This window comes from Aulonocara stuartgranti, assembly GCF_965226115.1.
Source record: "Aulonocara stuartgranti genome assembly, chromosome: 14".
Classification (NCBI taxonomy): domain Eukaryota; kingdom Metazoa; phylum Chordata; class Actinopteri; order Cichliformes; family Cichlidae; genus Aulonocara; species Aulonocara stuartgranti.
In genome coordinates this window covers 15,571,004-15,591,841 of record NC_138950.1, presented here as the reverse complement: position 1 = coordinate 15,591,841, position 20,838 = coordinate 15,571,004, and the positions used below count along the sequence as shown (strand labels likewise).

At 41.4% G+C, this 20,838-nt stretch overlaps 1 protein-coding gene across 14 annotated transcripts in view; it reads left to right on the top strand.

The window, feature by feature from the left end:
• Positions 1-20,838, top strand: part of LOC309688151 (muscleblind-like protein 1) — a 73,889-nt gene that overhangs the window by 31,848 nt on the left and 21,203 nt on the right. For all 14 annotated transcript variants that reach the window (XM_082503635.1, XM_082503627.1, XM_082503625.1 and 11 more), the window contains one exon: positions 18,587-18,757. In XM_082503635.1, coding sequence (XP_082359761.1) covers positions 18,587-18,757 — 171 coding nt within the window. The remainder of the gene's footprint in view (positions 1-18,586; positions 18,758-20,838) is intronic.

The following is a 20,838-nucleotide window of genomic DNA, read 5'->3' as shown; positions in this document are numbered from 1 at the left end:
AGACATGAGGAATCTGTCTAGGTACACAGCACAACTTCAAAATGATTTTATTTAGTTTTAATTTGCCATTGGAAGAAGTACTGATAATGTAATGCATTGCTTCTTTACCAGTCTTCAAATGTTTTCAGCCGTCATTCTGTTTAGAGGTTGTCTACGATAATAAATCAAACAGCATCTACCACTTTGTTCAAATACTCAAAACTCTTCTCTAATACGTAGGTCATTTTTTCAAGTTTTTCCAAATGAACCAGACGTGTCTACAACCCGAGTTCTCATTTTTAACAGTGAGTTTCTGTGAGTTGGTGTTCACTTTTGACTTTGCGTGCAGTTGTGTCGTATTGAAAAATTTCTCCGTTCAGCCTGCCAAGCACAGAAGTAGCTTGATGCCATGTCCTGGTGCAGAAATTCCCCTTTAGATGTCATGGCATTGGAGTGACCTTGTATAATCTCTACTCTTAAAATTATTTACATTTAAACAGAAAGAGATGCCAGATCAGGATGTACTCACGTGTGCTAAAGAGTCCGTTTCAGAAGATTTGAACAAACAATGTATTTTTGTAACTGTTTGAGAGAATGGAAAACAGTGGGATATGCTCTTCCTTTTGTCTCCTGCTGAAGGAATTCAACAGCTTGTTGCTATTAGCAGCTGGACAGAAAGCTGGTTTCACTGCAAGTGAATAAAAAGCAAATCTGGGGGCATTTAAGCTGACGAAATACAATAAACTTACCATTGGACTGTGATGGGAAACAGGTGAGAGTGAGCCAAAAAAGCCAAAGGGGTTTCGACTGGCTACTGATGACTGTGCTAAAATTATCTGACAGCGAGTTGACTTCCTCAGCAATTTTTTCTCATTAAAACTTCTTTTTTCTATAAGAAGTTTAGAACCCTTTAAAGCTTGTGTGTGTTGAATAGCTACTTTCAAAGTTACAAAATGATACATTGTTGAAAATGTGTTCTATTCTTAAAAATACATTATTTTAACAGGAAACATGAGGAAGTTTAGTTTTGCTCTTTGGGGAGCGGGAGTTTTTATAATCACAATTTCACTACGAAGATTTTTTTTCATCTTGTACGGAATATATTGTTATTCCGTATTAACATGAATTCTAACAAGCCCGCTGAGGATGATCAAATTATTTGTTTCAAAGAAAACAACATTACACAAACACACACACAAACTTCAAAGTCCTCACAGACATATATTAGTAGTTTTTAAAGGAAATTCTGTGATAAGAAGGGAGCATTAAATGTTGTATAAGTAATGCATTTTCTCTGCCCTTCTCTTATTTATGCTGGTGGAACTTGAGGTTTGGCAGAAAAAAAATGTTACATGAAAGATTATGAAGAGAAAAAGTTATATTTATATTGAGTGTATTTGTAATTGTTCCTCACCTTTTCACTGAGTAAACTTCAAGGGCATTGTGTCCTGAATGTGGTGAATAAATGTGAAAAACAGCACAGTGCGTGCTGTCAAGTTGTTCTCTCTTTCTTGCACAATTTAATATTTTTCTTTTTATTATTAATAGTTTTGGTTAAGTAAAAATACTTGCATGTTACACTGAGCTACAAGTATTTTGGTGGCCTACATTCAAGTTGGTCAAACGTATGGTGTAAATATAGTATATCACAATTTTAACAGTCTGTCAGCAATTTTGTTCTGATGTAATGTTGAATAATGGGCTGTTAGAGGATTTATGGTAATTAACCAATCAGGCAGCAGGGGTTTCAATTCTGCCTCTTTGTACAAAGCCAGAAAAAACATCTTATAAAGAATGTGTTTATAGAGGGGCGCTGGTTTGATTTAATTTGACTTGCTCATTGTGTTCAAAACTATAGTTGCCAGAAAGAAAAAGGCAAAAGAAAACTAACATAGACAAAGAGAAAGTTCAGCAATGAAAGATCAAACACTGTTTGAAGTCCTGCAATCCCTTTGTCCCAAGTTTTATGGCCAGTGTGGGGTCTGACTTTTATTAGGTAAGGACATATTTAGATTTGGCAATCCAGGGGATGTTCATTTCACACTCGAGCCAAACCCCAGTGATGTGTCACATAAAGCACCGGAGAACCGGACGGCCTACAGCTGAGCATACAAGTGCCGTTCCTTCCTGGATCTTTTCATTCAGCAGAGCATGAAGTATATTTTCCAAGATGCTGTTTGTCAGACCCAACGCAGCCAAGTTCTTAACTGAAAGTTTGGCCTGTAAATGTGCTGTTATTGTCTGAGCTTAATAAAGTCCTGCCACTGTTTAAGCAAATTAAATGTTCCACGCACACATTTTGCATTCAAGATTATACCAGTGATTCCACGTGTACTTGAGATATGGTGACTGTATTATTGCAATAACACAGAGAATCCCTTGCAATCATCACACCAATAGTGATGTGTGTTATTACCGCCATAAACACCAGAGTGCCTGTTCAAGTGCATTAAGGAAGTGATAGAGTGGCGCAAGCAACAAGTGAGGTTATTACAATATTTTCTTGTAAAAAGCAAAAGCTTCGTAGGCACTGAAAAACCCCCACAGAAGCTCATGTTAAAATTAAAAAAAGGTCAGCTGTTATCAGAGTCGCTGGGATGTGGCTGTAGTCTACAACAAGGTCTTATTTCTGCTGAATCCTTACTTAAAAAAACAGACTTTGATGTACCAACTGGTGGGGACTAAGAGGCACATTCTAATCAAATAAGATGGAGTATTATTATGTTTGTTTAAAGTTGCCCAAAGGACCTTAATAATTCATGCAAGATAGTCAGAGGGAAAAAAAACCCCCACTTTTCAGCTTTGGTAAACTCATTATCCTCTGAACCAACAACGCTGATGTATTTGTGTTGTAAAGTGTTTGAATCAATACTGTATGCTTAGTTTGCGATATACAAATATATTTACGCAATGATCACCTGGTGTCCCTGTCGCAGTGATCAGTGTTTAAAAGCTACACTCAACAGTCACACATACATCGCCACATTGCGGAGACACACAAGCCAGCAGCATTGGGAAGGTATAGTGACCTACATAGCTATACTGTATACCTCAAAGTCCTTGAAAACGTTTTCAAAAATGTAAGGGGTGAGCAAGAGCGGGCGAGAGGAAAGCACCGAGAACAGATAACAGCAGAATAGGCTAGGCAATATATATTGAGATCAGAGCCTGGCAGAAAACAGAAGTAGAGCTGTGAGTGTGTGTTAGTGTGTAGTCCACAGAGGGATGCAGTATATTGAATAAGAACTCTTTGAAAAGGAAACGTACTCCGACAGAGTTAATCTGCTCTGTATCTGTATTCTCCTGCCATGCTCTTCGCTCTCATCACCTCTGTTAATCTGTCTCTACTCAACCCATCCCGCCCTCCGTCCCTCTTTCTCCCCTTTCTTCTTCTTCTTTTTTTTTTTTTTACCTTACAGGCATCCCAGACACTTTCATTTCCATTTCACACTCAGCGATTTTATCTTTTATCACTTTTCATCATATTTTGGTGAGACATTTGTTTGTCTGGGGCTTTATTAGTTAGACGATGGACAAAATTTAAGCGTCTTTGTAATGTTATCTTTGGCCTTCCGGGGACCAGAGTTATGGTGTAATATTTTTACACAAGTTTTATTCATTTTATATATATATTTTTAATTAGAGTGCAGTTTTTAGTTCGTTTCCAGGCTGTTTGCTCATTTCACTGTAATTACTTCAGTAGTCTACAATCATTATGCTTTTTTGCATATTTAACATATTTTAGTAAACGAGCTTCTTTTTTGAGTAATCAGTTGCTGGGCAGTCACAGGTGAGCATTGTTAGCAGATGCTGTGTCCTGGCATTTGGGAGCTCCCATTACACTTTGAAAAATTAAGGAAGTGAAAGCTAGTTAGCCTAGATTGCTAAAATTAGCAGTGATTCCCATTAGACTTTACACTCTGTGGCAAAAACACTTATGTCAAGGGCTGCTTCACTGCAGAAAATTAGAGTGAAATAAATTAGACTGTATTTATTTATTTTTTTACCAAGTAAGTGTGCAGAACAAGTTACATACCAGAGAGTATTTGCTAATTTTCTAGCTGATACATATTTCAGTTTGACCCCAAAGTCCCCTTTTGCTCACTGTGGGATCAGTACTTTTATACTTCTGTTTGTTTCTTATGATTTCTGTAGATCCATTTTTATATTGTCTGGTCTTCCTAAGCAGGATATACTATATATAATCTTTCACACATATTGGCCTAAGAGAGACTTTTATTAGCACATTGCCATGAACTGAGGAGTGAAAACACGCAGCCAGCAGCTATTAACTTTGTCTGGCTATATTCATGAGCAGGTCCTCCCTTGAAACGTCTCCTCTAAATGTCTCTCTGTCCTCAGAGAGGCCACCATTACATCCATCTGTGGATACACTGCATCAGCATAGATGCACGTACGCACACACACACATCCATCTTTAAACATGCTGCATCAGCATGGAGACATGACACAACAACACCAGAGCCAAAATATATACAAGGGCATTCAGGGATAGCCTCCCAGCTCATGGAAACTTCCCTCTTTCACCTTTTGGTACCCTTCATTTTTCAACTTGTGAGCTTTCTGTGCGTATTTCTCTACAAATATGTGTGTCATTCTTGCGTATGCTTACTTCTGCATGTGTTTTCTTAACAAACTGGAGGGCCCTGGACATTTAGAGAGTCTGAAGGTAATATCAGGATATCTGCGTGCTGAGTCGTGATGTCCCATTGCTATTGCTGCTCCTGCTGCTAGTGCTGTTGTGGATAGAATATCTAATCAGTTATGGCGCGATCCATTCCTGTTAGCCTGTCTCGACTGCCCCCATCCCCGTCCCCCGTCTCACCAAACTAACTCATCGCCTTTCTCCGCGTGTGCTGATCGCTGTCCCTCCTCCGCCTCCACCTCCTCCCCTTTTTTGACCTCACCTCTCGCTATCTTCGGGCTCCTTTCAAAGCTCTCCATTTGTAATTCTTTCAGGTTAATGTAATAAAACAAACATTTAAATTAGACTGCAGACAAGTAAGGTGTACGGGGGTGGAGGGTGAAGTAAATGGAGAGTGGAAGCAACAGAACATTAATTCACCCCAGGACAGAGAGTCATCTGCCAACTTGTTTTCCTGCTTCTGTCGATTGGCTGCACCGTAATTCTGCCTACCCCCGTCTTTGCTCCATCTCCGCTTCTCTCTATCCGTCACTGACCCCGCACTCTTCATCCGATCGCACCAGTGCGGGCATCGTGCAGTAGCTCTTCTGAAGTGTAATCATTCACTTTCAGGTTCCAACACATAAACACACAAACTGACATGAGCAACAAAGACTTACTCTCGCCTGCAGACACCCACTCACACAATGACACAAGCACACTCGCTGATCTCAGTAAAGCACAAAGGGTCCTGAAAAATAATAAGTATTCACCTCAGGTAGGTGATCACGATAGAGTGGCTTTGGTGCCTGGTTAATGATATTGCAGGCTAGAGCAGGCAGGAAACTGGAGGCTGGGCAAGTCGCACGCTGTTGTGTCATTGGACATTTTGAAGCGATTATGTGTCGTCATGGAAGCCACGGCAGGATAGCTCGCAAATCACAACGCATTGGAACAGAGAAATTAGAATCATGGATGATCAAAGTGGAAACAAAGGCAGACGTGTTGTGCGGGCAGTCTGCAGCACTGCTTCCAATAAGAGGCTGATAGTTGTGGTGTTGTGTGAAACCAAACTGGATTGAAATGAATGTCTCCACACGACAAACTGTTGTGTCTTTGAAAATTGTTTTTCATCTACAGTACTGTGCATTTTCCAGGACAATGAGAAATAGGTGCAGTGATTGAAACAAACTGCTTTTAGCTGCTCCCGGGTCACATGAAACATGTAAAAACACAGATTAAGACATAGTATATAAGGCAAAAACAGAGGTTATACAATTTTAACAAGTCAATATTTGGTGTGAACAGTTTTATTCTCCAGTTGTGTAGTAGTTAACACATCCTGAACTCTTTTAGCAAAGCTTTCTCATTTTCCAGGCTTCTTGAAGGACATTCAAAACTCCTCTTTGGATGTTGGCTGCCTCTTATTTCATTCTAGGGTCAAGATGATCCCACAGTGCTTCAATAATGTTGAGGTTCTGGGGAGGCCAATCCGTAACTCATAGTGTTCCGTTATATGTTTTTCTATCAAGGTTTGCAAACATGCATGCATGGCATTATGTTTGGGATCATTGTCATTATTAACATTTTACTTCTAAACAGCTGGTGTTAACATCGAGCCCATACTGCATACTGTTGCTCTCTTATTGTTACGCTTAGGGAGTATAGACTCATTTGATTACAGGATGAAAACAAAACAGTGTCTTGGCTAATTAGGCTAATTGCTAAAAACTTCAAAGCCTCGCTGAAAGACAAGAAATGTATTTGTGTAAGCAAACCTCAGATCCTAACAATCAGTGTTGATATCAAAAAAATAACTTATAAAAACAACATATGCATTACTCATTAAAAAGGTATTTTTTGATTGTTATTCATATTATTATTATCTTCACAAACATTTGACAAAAAAACCCTAATGGTTAACATCCTTAATGTGAAGACATATTAAATTAGAAATGGTTAAGCCTGATATTTTGAAGGGATTTACTGACCAGCTACGCTTGGTGACTACTCTTAGCAGAACCAAACCTTAGCTGCGCTCTCTGTACAACCTTCAGTTCTGAAATACAACAACGACTTTTAAACACATTTACATTAAACAGCATAGATATTAATTAGGGTTTTATTTTTTCACCTTCTGAAAAGGCCAACTAAGCAACACATTTGACAAATAACTATAAGAACTGAATGGCAAAATACAAGAGGTATGAAAAACTGCCTCTAAAGTTTCCTAACTCCCGAGCATCCTAAAAAAAATGTTTGCAGATATCCAGTTTCTTAGCCATGAAGTCCAGCCGGATTAATGCAAGTAAGAAAAAATAGTTACAGCAGCTGCATGCGCATTTTGCTGAACATGTTAAACATACTTCTGTGCTAGATTTGTAATTTGTTTAAGTGCTACGATCATGTATTCCTGCCAAATGACCTCCATTCCCAATGGAGCGCAGTAAACAAGATTCAGCTGAGTGTGATTACTGTCTTTGGCATCTGTCATTGGCGTATTTGTCGTTTTGTTTTTTGGGTTTTTTTTGCCTCGCATTTATAAACATGCATTCATGAATTTACTCATTGCCCTCATCACTCCTTCCTTTAATTAGAAAATAATCAGAGTTGGATGAGAGCTTCATTAAATCTCATCCTTGAGAGCCGTCAGCCACAAACACAGGAGTGGGATATTCATCACACTTGTGAAAAGAACTCGGATTCCTCCCCTCACTTTGTTTTCTTTGCTCGAAGATAGAGTGTTGGTTGGGAGGACAGCGTCAGCAGACTTAGAGGAGTGACCAAGCGATCAAGTCAGAGAAACAAAGGGTTTTAATGGAAGGGAATGAAGAGGGTGGGAGGGAAGTACAGAAAGTGAAAGAGTAGGGAAAAGAGGAGGAGAAAATGTGTGAGAGAGAGAGAGATCGTTAGAGAAGTGCTAATTAACAGAAACCACACTGTTTATCGGCACTTTGTCGCCATGCAGTATTGATCCTTCATGACCATTATGGAGCGGATGTTTGGCTGCTTTCAGCACGGCTCTTCTCTCCTTTTCTTCCTACAAAGACTACCTGTAAAACCCACCCGGAAACATGCAACTCATGCAAACCTGAGCAAATGAACACATGAAATGAAATAAAACAAGTAAACAGTGACAAATAGAACAAGGTGAGATGACGCAATGAGACGGTGTCATTTGCAGAAAATGTCTGCATCACCAGTTGCATCATCGTGACATAAAAGACACCGAGAGTGTAATCCCTGCAGAGACACAGATGAGGCACGAGGGTGGCGTCAGAAAGGAAAAGAGACTGTGTAGCAACGAAATAAAGTGAAAGACAATGAAAGAGTGATGGACAGAAATCAAATTATGTCACATGGACAATGATGGACAGGTCGAGAAAAGGGAAGTGCAGGAAGATGGTGTGTAGATGGAAGGAAAGTAATAACAGAGAAAGGGAGTGCGGAAGTGAACGGGAGTGGTGCCAGCCAGCTCTTCAATATTGAAGAATGTCTGTAATATCCCTTTATTGTTATAGTGCATGTTGCAGGGCTTGCTGTTAGACATTGTGATTCTTCAGGAGGCTTTAACTGGATTACATCGGTATCAGGCTCAGCCATCAGAAGGGCTACAGCAGCTGTGTTGTGTTGGGTCTGCCGACAGCTTGCTGTCTGTCACCGCAGTGTCTACCACCGCAGCTTCCCTGCTGGTATTTTAAGTCTAGACTGGACTACATGTCCTCACAAATATTTGATCTGAATGACATCTAGAGTGCAGTCAGATCCTTATTTTCTCAAGCAAGCTTTTTCATGTAAGCTCCTCTATAAATTCTGTTCAGTTTTAGAATTTGTTCATACTTTTTTCTTTCTAATTGGCTTTGTGGATGGACAACATTACGTGTTGCGACTACAGCGGGATACAATACGTGGCAGTGGCAGCTCTGACAAGATGAGTCCATTGTGAGAGAGGCTTAGAGAAGGTGATCACCCTGTCCAGCGTTTCCCCGCTCTTTGCTGAAGTGGTACAAGCCGACTTTGATCAATGTGGATCGATGTGGATGAGTGTGCAGCCGGAAGGCGCTATGTGAAGACGGAGGGGGGTGATGGCCCTTTGCTCTGCTGTGCACAGTGTGTGAGGGAGAGAATTAAGACACATTGTGTCATGCTTTTCTACATGATATATCACCCCAACAGAATACATCCTTAACCCGTGACTCCATCTCAGTCTTTGTTTCTATTCTTTCTGTCCGTCTTTTACTTTTGCTCCCTTTTGGCTCTTTACAGGAAAAAGACACTCTGTGCTGAATGCTCCTTTCCTGTAGAGAAGACAAGATTCTGAGGGGGGGAAAGACGCCTATCTATCTGTTTTTTTAAACAATTCTTACTTTTGTTCTGAGTGCTCTTGGGTAGTGCACATGGGAAACGGGTAACTTCATCATGAAACCATCATGGAAATAGAAGAATCTTGCACTGAATAGCTAATTCCTTTTTACTGTTGTGCTTATTTTCTTTTTCTTTTCCCCCAACAATGCCAAAACTCGTCATGTATCCCAAAGGCTTCAGTTTAAGGATTTCCAGCTCTGCAGTTGTTGATGATACAAAGGATTACATGCTGTATTACTGTTGTTTCCTTTGTACTTCCCTTCTATTATTAATATAATCTTTGGAGAAAAGCATTTGGCTACGCTCCTCGAGTGTGTGTGCTTTAAGAATGCCTGTGCATCATTTTGTGTGTGCTTGCAGTGGGTGTATCATCACTCCGTGGAGTAATGAATGCTAATCCTCTCTTATCTGCTTTAACCTCAAGGCAATGACACTAGCTGCTGATGCCAGTACAGTGACACCCTTTGTTGAAGGAGTATGTGTGAGCGTGAATGAAGATGTGCCACACATGGATGTAAGAAGAGATGTCTCTACTAGCATTTGACAACTTGCCCTCAGTTTTTCACACTCTGAAGCTTTAGGTTGTGGTCTTGTGATTATCTGCCATGTCCCCCATGACTCATCAGAAGAGCTGAATAAAACATTCCAGCCAGCTGACTTTACTGCATCTGATCTTGACTCATAAAAAAAGAACAGTCATTTGATATTAAGGCCTTCTTCAGGTCATTATGCAGAGAAGGCATCGAACTGTTTTTCTTGCTCTCCAGCGACCAGGTCAAATGCAGTTTTCACTGGCTGAGAGCAGCGCTCTCTGTTGCCCGTCTCCTGTTGCCAACAGCATCTTTTGTTTTCACTTCGGAGCCACTTTATGTAGCTGCTAAAGATCACAGCACAAACCAAAGGCAGCTGCCATTCTTTGTCAGCAAGCATCTTTTGTTCATTTACAAGGACAACTCCATCTTTTTCGCCCCGCCTTGAAATAGAGTCATAAGCAAACAATTAAAAAACAAAACAAAAACTCTTTAGCCCACCTCTTAATGAACACTTAATGACAATAAGTGTAAAGCAATTTAAGCAGAGTGAAAATTGATGGAGAGCAAGATATGAAAAGAGGGGGAAGGTTTAGATGAAGAAAATCCAAAAAAAGAACAGAGGTCTGTCCCCAGCAGCCAGTGACGCCCATACAGTATAACTGCAGAACGAGCGTTACAACGATGGGCAGGAAATAATTAGGTCTAAAAGCTGTTGAATCCTGTCTGCCTGTTCAACAGTCTTCCATTAAGCCTGTTTTAATGGGTCTGCTCTTTGCCTGCCTTTTTGACAGAGTGAATGGGAGATAAAACTGAATTAGACTAAACTTTAAAGATTGTGAATAGGGAACGCTCAGACAGAGAGTGAAGGAGAGATAAAGGCCGAGAGAAAAAGATGAACGGATAGAGGATGGAGGAAGAGGGTTAATTGAAAGAGGAATAGAGAAGAAGGGCCAGATCTCAGGGGCTGTGGGGTGGTCTCTCTCGCCTCTCTCTGCATTGCTGTCTATATGTGTGTATATGTGTTTGAAAATGTGTGTATTTGTCTGTCTGAGGGGAGATAGCGTTGTAGACTAAATGAGAACAAAGCTAATTAGGGACTTTGCCTTACCCAACTCTACAATGACGTTCCCGCTGGAGCCAAGATAACACTTCCCACCTATAATGCAGCCGAGAGGGTCAGACGCCACAGAGACTTTTTTTTATTTGAACGTTTTCATCCCGCATTTTAAAGCAGATTCTATAAGCAAGTAGGGCTGTGCGATATGACCAAAATCTCATATCCCGATATTAAGACATATATCGTCCGATAACGATATAAATCACAAAAATGTAACATTTTCTGTAAATTCTGTGAATCTCGGGCAGCTCGTCTTGCGGGAAGTGTTTCCAGCTGGGCGTCGAGTGTTTTAACCGATGCATGAAATTATACATTTTTAGACATAGATTGTAACGGCCGCCATTTTCTTTGTGAGTATTTATTACACAGCGTGCTGCGGGGGAAAGCCTGTTCTGTTTGAGTCTAAGGTTTACTTTTTAGCACCTGACGGCTCTTTTTTGCTTCTTATCCGCAAATACTCTAGATCAGGGGTCCCCAATCTCAGTCCACGAGGGCTGGTGTCCCTGCAGGTTTTAGATGTGTCCTTGATGCATCACAGCTGATTTAAATGGATAAATTACCTTTTCAACGTGTCTTGAAGTTCTCCAGAGGCCCGGTAATGAACTAATCATGTGATTCAGGTGTGTTGACCCAGGGTGAGATCTAAAACCTGCATGCACACCGGCCCTCGTGGACTGAGATTGGGGACCCCTGCTCTAGATCTTTCACGTGATTCTGTGTATTTTGAAAAGTCTCAACAGGATCTTGAGTTTTATTGTGAAAGGTTTATGTGGAAATAACAACAACGCATAAAAACAAGCGCTTGTCTGTAGTGTGGTTATATTAAATATAAGAGAAAGAGAGAACTTTAAGAAATTAATATAGCCACTACAGTGACCATCAAAATAATGAAAAAATATAGCCGTAAACAGTTTATTTTGCGATACCACGAAACAAACGATAGCGTAAAATGAAACGATAGACGTTTTCATATCGTCATCTGATATATATGGTTATATCGAACAGCCCTATAAGCAAGTGAAAAATAAAATGAAGAAGTCTGAGCTGTGTGACTTTAGTAAAGGAGCATAGTGAGCAAAGATGAAAAAAGGCTCTGCTGCTGACTTGGTCACTTTGACGTTTCATTTAATCCTTTTTTTCATTTCTTGGGTGCTAATGCTGACTTTTTTTAACCATGCTGGTGTTCACTTTCAGACCGGTCAGCAGCAGATACAGAAGGTATGCCTTATCCTCATTTGCCCGGCCTCAAGGGAGTCTAATGATTACATGGTATACACTCTCTGAACCAATTCCAGTGCACTCCTTTAGTTGTCGGGTGGCCCACTGTGAAATAAGTCAGTACTGGTGGTAAAATAGCAATGCCACTGTAATTCCTCAGACATTTCTGTCCACTTCATGTGATTTCAGCAAGTACCTGTTTCTTGATCATCTGTTTGGAGGCTTTCATTCATTTCCTCACAGCAAAATGGAAAGAATTTCAAAATCTGTCCTGCATGGGATCTGGGTTTTTTTTCACGATTAAATCCAGACAATCTTAACAAAAAAATCCTACCAAATTCAAATTCTAGGCTTTTATCATTATTTTTTGATATTTTGATTGATGTGATTTAGCCAGTGTATTCAGAGCAAATAAAAGAAGCACTGGGATTTGTGAGCTCTCTCTGTATCTTACCTTGAAAAAGGACTGATTAATGCAGAGCATAATATTAATTTTCTTTTAAAAAAAGGAGAATGATAGCCAGTAATAAAAGAATCAAAATGTCAAATGCTCCTTTGACATGAGCTGCTTGAGTTAGATGTGTCCGTCGTGTATGGTAATAGATCACAAGAGCAGTTCAGCTCAGCAGCAGCAGAGTGTTGTCATTAGCCACGGGGGCTAATGATTTTGCCCCGTCATTAACTTCCTGTGCTAATGATTTTGTACCAACGTCCACCCAAAACATGCTAACACTCTGTGTGCTATTGGGCAATGTAATTGGTGTTTTGGCTAATTGAGCACTGCAGCTAAAAGCTTTCCTCGGATTCTACGTCAGCCGTGACGTTCGGCGGTATTCGTCCGCTGTAATGTTCCATTACTAGTTTCTACCAGGTGTGTTGCGTCACCTCGTCTATCATTGTCTGTGATTCTTTTGTCCACACGTCTATCTTTGTCGTTGTCTCAACGGCTTATCCCTCTGCCCAGTTAAATGAGATTTTAAGGTCATTAACTGATCCAGGCTAATATACTAATGCACCTGGGGTGTTCCAGATTTAATAAATGATTGGATCGAGATAATGAGACTTATATAGCCGGCTGGTATTAGCTATGGAACAGGGAGAGGTGGAAAAAGGGAAGGCAATGAAAACAGGATGTTTTTTGTCTCCGAAAAACATGTTTCTCATCGGGTTTACCTACTAACATACTGCCTGATTTGCCAGTGGTTTGCAGCTGAGCTGTATTGCTTAATAAAAATTCTGTTTTAGAGTGTGTACGTGTGTCTGTGTGCGCGGGGTGTATGTGTGTGCGTACTAACAACATTGGCTTGTCTGGCAGCACTCTGAGTCCTCAGACAGGCTGTTCTTTGTACCGTATCTGATGTCATATTTTGTCTGACGTATGCTTGCCAACAGGACCCTTTGGTCAGGAAAGCACATGCCCCAGAGTGCGTGTCTGCGTGTGCATGTGAGCTTGTGTATTCTCACCACAGCCCTCAACCAGACGGCACTTTCTTGATTGATGCATGTCTTTGGGAGCAGGAGGGAAAGGCAGTTCCACTGAGAGAGAATTAATAATGCAAAGGGACTTGGAACGGTGGCCGTCCAGACTTAAGCTCTACAGTTGTCACACTGGTCACGGTGTTCACTGTGCAGCCGTGGTTTGAGGGGAGCTCAGGCACACCGAGAGGAGAGACAGAGTGAAAATGCGGAAAAGATCAGATGCTGTTGGATTATGTGTGGTTAAGTTGGAATGAGTCATTCTGGATGGGTAGATTAAAAGATCATTCAGAATCAGTGTGTGATTACGGGAGTGAACGCGCAGAAGGACTTTGTGGAAAGCAATGTGCCATTCAGCCCTTTGGAGGATATACTGTAGATACATGCCAACAAAGGCACAGCCGAAATCACTTGCACAGACCACTTTGATTAATATTAATATGAAAAGCACACTCTGCATCTGTGTCTCTGTCTGTCTCACTCCCTTTTGCTTTTCTGTAGCTCTCTCTGACTGTCTGCCTTCTACTTCTTCTGTTCTTGTCTTTGCCTCTGTTGCCAATCTCTGAGAGGAGTTCTGCCACAGGTTTTATTCACTGGAATTCCTCAGGCACATCTTTCAGAGAGCTGTCAAAGCACCGCAGGCAACAAGTAAGACCGACATTGCGAGTTTCAGATCACAGCGCCCCGAAACATTTACATGTACGCAAAAATAGTGATTCGATGACTTCGTAAACATGTGGGTCAGCGTCTTGACCCTTGATCCCTTTATGTATATAATACATTTTAAGTTCAATTAAATTTTATTTATATAGTGCCAAATCACAACAGCTGTCGCCTCAAGACACTTTATATTTGAAGGTAAATCCTCTACAATAAAATGATCAAATGATTCACTTTGAGCAAACACTTGGCAACAAAGGGGAGAAAAATCTTCCCTTTAACAGGAAGAAACCTCAGAACCAGGGGATGATGGGAGCGAGACATGACAAAAAATACACTTACATTTGATGACAAAATAAAGCAGCAGTTAAAAAAACATATTGACAGTAATTACTGCTATGGAATAGTGGTATTAATAATACAACAACAACAACAACAACAACAACAACAACAACAACAACAACTACTACTACTACAGCAGTAATAGTTTGTATAATTCCTGAAATTAAATTGTTTTATTCCTTCTTATAAATACATGACACACTTATTAGGAAAAAACAAAAAGCAGATAATTACCAATTCTGTGCCCCACAAGTCACAACCAAGGGTCTCCTTAAGATTAAAGATTTCAGAATAAAATCTTTTTATATCCACTCACTTATCTATCACTGTATGCTGACACAAATTGATATGTTAATCTTTGTACCGGCTTCAGTCACAGAATTATTACAACGGTGTGCAATAAACTTGCGATCTTGAAATGGCCATGTTAAAGTTAGGGACCTGGTGTATGACGACTCACAGTCATGTGCCGTTTTCAGAGAGAATTTGGTACGTCAAGATGGTGATAAAACAACAGAGACAGTCAGTCTGCTGACTGTCTCTGTTGCTCTGAAACTACATAGGTACTTGGCAGCCATGCTATTATATAGGAATATAACCAGAACCTTGCATTTAAATGAATTAAGTCCACTGTTCGAAAGAGACTCATCACAGGCGAGTTTTGCTCATTTGGGCAGATTGATTGGAATCTGGTAACAATTTGTTGTATTTATTAAGTCAGCAAGCATTTTAGTAAGCAATTATTTGTAAACATTTTCCAATCTGTGTGAGAGGAACTGCAGTTTCTACAAGGATTCCGATTGCACCTTGCAACCGAAGGTGGTTGCCCAGACGTCGAGGATGTTGCACTCTCGACCAAAACTCCAATTTTCTGGGTTAAACTCACAATCTGGAAATCAATCAGTTTATCTACTGACTTATAACTTATTATTACTTATGACTTATTGCCTCTGTGGGTTTCAGAAACTCTCAGTGTAGCTGTCGAACATCTTGGCCAAGACTTCCTTGTTACTTACTGTGGCGGAGGTTCGGTCGCTGGCTCAGCTGCAGGGGAGGTTTGGTACTGTGAGCTCAAGGGGCAGTGTCAGGGAGGTTCAACGGACAGGTGTGCATGATAAAGCTAATGAGATTTCTCCCCTTTATATAGTCAAGCTGGAGACCAGCTTGACTATATAAAGTTGGTACTGGGTGCCGAACCAGAATAACCTGCATGTGTGGAACTATAATAAACATGGGAGAAATCTGGTTTAATGAGGCTAAGGTGATTTTTAACAACAGATTGCTCTATTCTCCATACACCTTAATAGTGAAAAGTGATTTCCTGTCTTTAAAGTGCTAACCATTTAACTATTCTTTGCTTCAACTAAAATATTGGGAAGGTAAATTGGTTCAAGTGTTAGAATCTGGATTTGAGGAATAGCTACCTCCATTATTTGGAGAGTGAACCAAACGTGTGAAACTTGCTTAATTCTTAAGAAGAAAGAATGGGGCAGGGAGTTGCAGAGAACTGGACCTGAAGAATTGGAAAAAGACAGAAGAGACAAAAATAAGATGAGAGGAGAAGAAGATGGAACAGTAGGGAGAGTGCTTGAGAGACAGATGCTGGTAGTCTGTTAGCATATTAACGTCTCCATGGAGGACAGGCAGACAGGTGAAAAGGCACAAGAGAGAAGCCAAAACATTAACATCACAGACAATGATTGGCAAGGACCACGGGCTCATGCATGGCATTGTTTGGAGAACAACAACGCTGCTATAGATAATGGCCCTGCTGGTGAAAATAGAGGGGGATGAATATATTAGGGCGCTGACCTTTCTGAATGTAGCCAATAAACGATAATTCAGATTCTGTCTTTATCAGGATCCACGTAATTTGCTGATATTGTTCATCTTCGAGAAAGAAAATACCTTTTTCGAAAACATAACCTAAGAATTTTGTCCATGTTATTTTGAAAATAACACTGTTTGACTGCAGTGAACGATTGAGTGGTGCCAGTTAAAAGCACCAGAATGTCAGGTAGTTGTTTTTTATATAAATATTTCGATAAAAAACTGGCAACATGAGATCATCTACATTCTTGCTCGTCATAGAAAAGCACTTCCACCACCTGTTTACCAGAAGCTTAAACCTTTTCTTCTTTAAAAACCTTTACAAAAGTTTCTTATTCTTGAAGTAATTATTTTGCAGCTTATTCCCAGTATGGCTTGTTAAAATGTGTAAGTGTTTAAAACCTTTTGAGCTTTGACCACTGAAAACTGATGCAGGGAACCCCGCTGAAAAAGAGCTTAAATAAATTACAGCCCTCAGATAGAGCTGTAATTTATGTAATTGAGGGGCTGCATTGTCACAGTTGATTGCACGCACACGCACACACACACACACACACACACACACACACACACACACACGGCTGGATTTGACATGCTTGAGTCCAGAGGGAATGTACCCTGAAAATCAAAAGACATTAACCAATTAACACTGATCAATAGTTTACAGCCACATAGGGATGAACCGGGAGGGATGACTTGGAGCATTGTCAATGTGGGCCTTTGGGCCAATGGTCAGGCTAGGAATGCTAGTCCTCACAGCTTTTAGCCAATCAAAATGCTGGATGAAGTCTTGACATTCTGCTGCTCTCCAATGCAAAGTACCTTTCATGCTGTAGCTAGGCAGAATAAATGGGAAAGAGGCAGAGACAGAGCAAGACCAGGAAGTGAAAGGAGGAGAAAGAAGAGAGGTGTTAAGCATAAAGCCAGAGTGGGAGAGTGTATGTGTTAGGCTGTGAAGGAAGGTGTCATAGTAGGCCACAGTGAGCAGCAGGTAATCTCACTGAGATAAGCAGTCGCATGACAGCCAACCTTTAATTCCCCATGGGAGGGGACACTGTGGAGTTGTCGCAGGGCTGGTTTCCCAATCCCCCTGAAATTTTTTTTACATAAAGCAGTAATGGGAATAGATGGATTGAGGATGCATTTTGATGAGGTGGTTGAGGCACAAGAAGAAGACAGAGAGAGAAGCTGACAAAGGCAAGGAGTAGTACAAATGCTGCACACATACATGAATATATACACAGATCACAGCAGTACGTCGGTACTTGCGCTGCTCTGTATTCATGATGAGGAGAGCAAATATCAGCACGGGGCTCAGGATGTATGGGGATTGATGTGAAAGGCAGAGAATGAGGAAGAAAGGGGGAGTGAAAGAGAGGTGGAGATATCTAAGATATTACACCTAGCCAGGGGAGTGTTCAGTGGAGCAGGCATTATGAGAGTGTAAATTACATTCTCTCCTCCCTTTGGGCTGCTGGCTGCAGAATGAATATAAGCACCCACAGCAGTGAGTCCGCACAGACACAGACCACAGTCTCTAGCATAGTAGCATAATACAGCATTAGATTGCCATAATGTGTTTATGTTTCGTGTCACAGGAGTCTCCAATCACGTATCGATCCTACATCAGTTCTCCCGCCTCATCTTTACTGAAATTATGTCCCATATTGACACATGGCTCATTTGTTTGAATTGAGTGGAGATCAATGGTGATTCACAGGGCTTTTTAAAACATCGAGCATCAAGTTGAACAGCTTCTTAGGTGGTAGGATGGAGGAGACTGGGGAGCTTTTGCTAATTTAGATTCCCAAAACAAATTTTCTTTGGGGTTAGACCAACAATGCCGAATCAATTCAACGCAATTGTTTTTACTTTTAAAATTAGACTTAATTTAAAGATGTTATTTCAGCATTGAAGAAATTATGATCACAAAGTTCATGATTTTGATCAAATAATAAACAAATGAAACCAAAAAAATAATTTCCAGACAATGAAGTGTTCCTTTTATCACAGACACACGGCAACATTGTGTTTGTTTAATGTTTGCTTTGTGTAAAGCAATCTCTTAGAAGGAGCAGATAGACAGTTAATCCTCTTTATCTCTGCTCTTGGAGCTAATTTGTCTCCCAATGGGACCTTGAGAAAATAGAGAAGGTAGTAAGCCTACATCTTCTGCAGAACTGATTGGTCTGCTTTATGGCAAAAAGAGTGGCAGGCCCAGATGTCAAGGATGTGAGGTCGGCACCGGTTAAATAGGAGGGAAGCGACTTAATTCAAGGCTCATTACTTCTATACATTAGGCTGTGGTTAAAGGGAACAGGATTCTAATCCACCACTTCCCATGTGTCTTTCTTCCCCACCCCCCTCCCTTGATTTTGCCCTCCTTGTCTCCTCCTTTCTCTTCGTCTCTCATCCCATCAGGGCCGCTGTTCCAGAGAGAACTGTAAGTACCTGCATCCTCCTCCTCATCTAAAGACCCAGCTAGAGATCAATGGAAGAAACAACCTCATCCAACAGAAAAACATGGCCATGCTGGCCCAGCAGATGCAGCTCGCTAACGCCATGATGCCCGGCACACAGCTACAACCAGTGGTGAGTAGTCACTCACCAGACACTTTATTAGGTACACCTGTTCAACTGCCCATTAACAAAAATGTCTAATCAGCCAATCACATAGCATCAACTGAGTGCATTTTGGCATGTAGACATGGTCAAAAGTCAGTTTTCCATTAGTACCTACTCAGATCGACTTGGCACGGTTCGCCACATTTTCAGGGTTTTCCATTAGGTCATAGTGCCTGGTACCAGGTACCTTTTTTAGTACCTGCTCGCCTGAGGTTCCAAGTGATCCGAGCAGGCACCAAAATACGATGTCGTTAGACTGCATGCCACAAAATGGTTCGTCAGTGAGTCACGAAATTTAAACCACCATTTTTGGCGGTTTAAACAAGGCAATGAGGAAAATATGTCTACAAAGAACAACGCCGTGGTCCCTGAGTCAGACAAAAAGCCACAGACCGAGCAGCAGGTATATTCTTGTCCACCTTTCTACACCTCTCTACAAACCCTGGAGGTTTGTAGAGAATTCTCTGAAAAATGTCCATCCATCCATCCATCCATCCATCCATCCATCCATCCATCCATCCATCCATCCATCTTCATCCGCTTTATCCGAGGCCGGGTCGCGGGGGCAGCAGCCTAAGCAAAGAGGCCCAGACCTCCCTCTCCCCAGCCACCTCCTCCAGCTTATCCCTGGGAATACCAAGGCGTTCCCAGGCCAGCCGAGAGATATAATCTCTCCAGCATGTCCTGGGTCTGCCCCGGGGCCTCCTCCCGGTGGGACATGCCTGGAACACCTCACCCAGGAGGCTCCTCCTTGAATCGCTACCTTATCGTGGTGGAGGGGTTTGTGTGTCCCAGGGATCCCAAGGGCTATGTTGTCTGGGGACTTTTGCCCCCTGGTAGGGTCTCCCATGGCAAATTGGTCCTGGGTGAGGGACCAGACAAAGAGCGATTCAGAAGACCCTTATGAAAAGAATATTGAGGGAACAGTTTACCCTGGGTTACCGGGGCCCCGCCCTGGAGCCAGGCCCGGGGAGGGTGCCCGAGGGCGAGCGTCTGGTGGCCGGGCCTTAGTCCATGGGGCCCGGCCGGGCACAGCCCGAAGAGGAGACATGGGCCCATCCTCCCGCAGGCCCACCACCCGCAGGAGGCGCCATAGGGGTCGGGTGCATTGTGTGCCGGGTGAAAAATGTCCACTGAGCAGCAAAATGCCTTGTTGATGCCTGAGGTCGGAGGAGAATGGACAGACTTCTTTGAGCCGATAGGAATCCAGCAGTAACTCCACTAACCACTTGCTACAGCCAAAGTACGCAGAAGAGCTTCTCTGAATGCACAACCTTTTGAACCTTGAAGTAGATGGGGTACTGCTTCAAAGTTCAAGTTTTTCCAATCTTGTGGGCAACAGAAGATTGGAAAAACTTTGCCCAGTGTGATGAATCTCAATATCTAGTGTGACCTTCAGGTAGTAAGGTCAGAATTTGGCGAAAACAACAAGAAAGCATAGATCCGTTATGCCTTCTATCAACCTTTCAAGCTGCCAGTGGTGGTGATTTAATGATGTAGCGAATAATTTCTTGGCGCCCCATCATACTAACTGAGCATCATTTAAATACCACAGCCTACCTGAATATATCTTTTTATGAGCACAGTGTACCCACCTGCTGATGCCCGCTTTAAACAGACTAAAGTGCCACAGTACTCCAATGGGCTTCAGTCACAAGATCTTAATCCAACAAAGCACTTTTCAAAACAGTCTCTGAGCAAGACCTTGTTGAATTAAAGATGTTTTAAAGGCAAAATGGGGCCTAAAGCTATTAATAATTATGTACCTAATAAAGTGGCAATTAACTGCACATTGCATATAAAACATTCTATTGAAATACACGTCTAAAAAACGAATAACCACTCTATAGCCATCCATTTTTAATATGCAAGTTGGCTTGATTTGCTGGACCTTGTCAGTGGACAGAGTACTTACGGTTACTTACCTATTAATATAACGGTTTGAACATTCCGGGCTTAATTATGGATAATTATTACAATAAATACCCATACCAATGACCATATGTCTAAAATGTTCTGTTTTCAACAGGTAAAAAATATTTAACTGC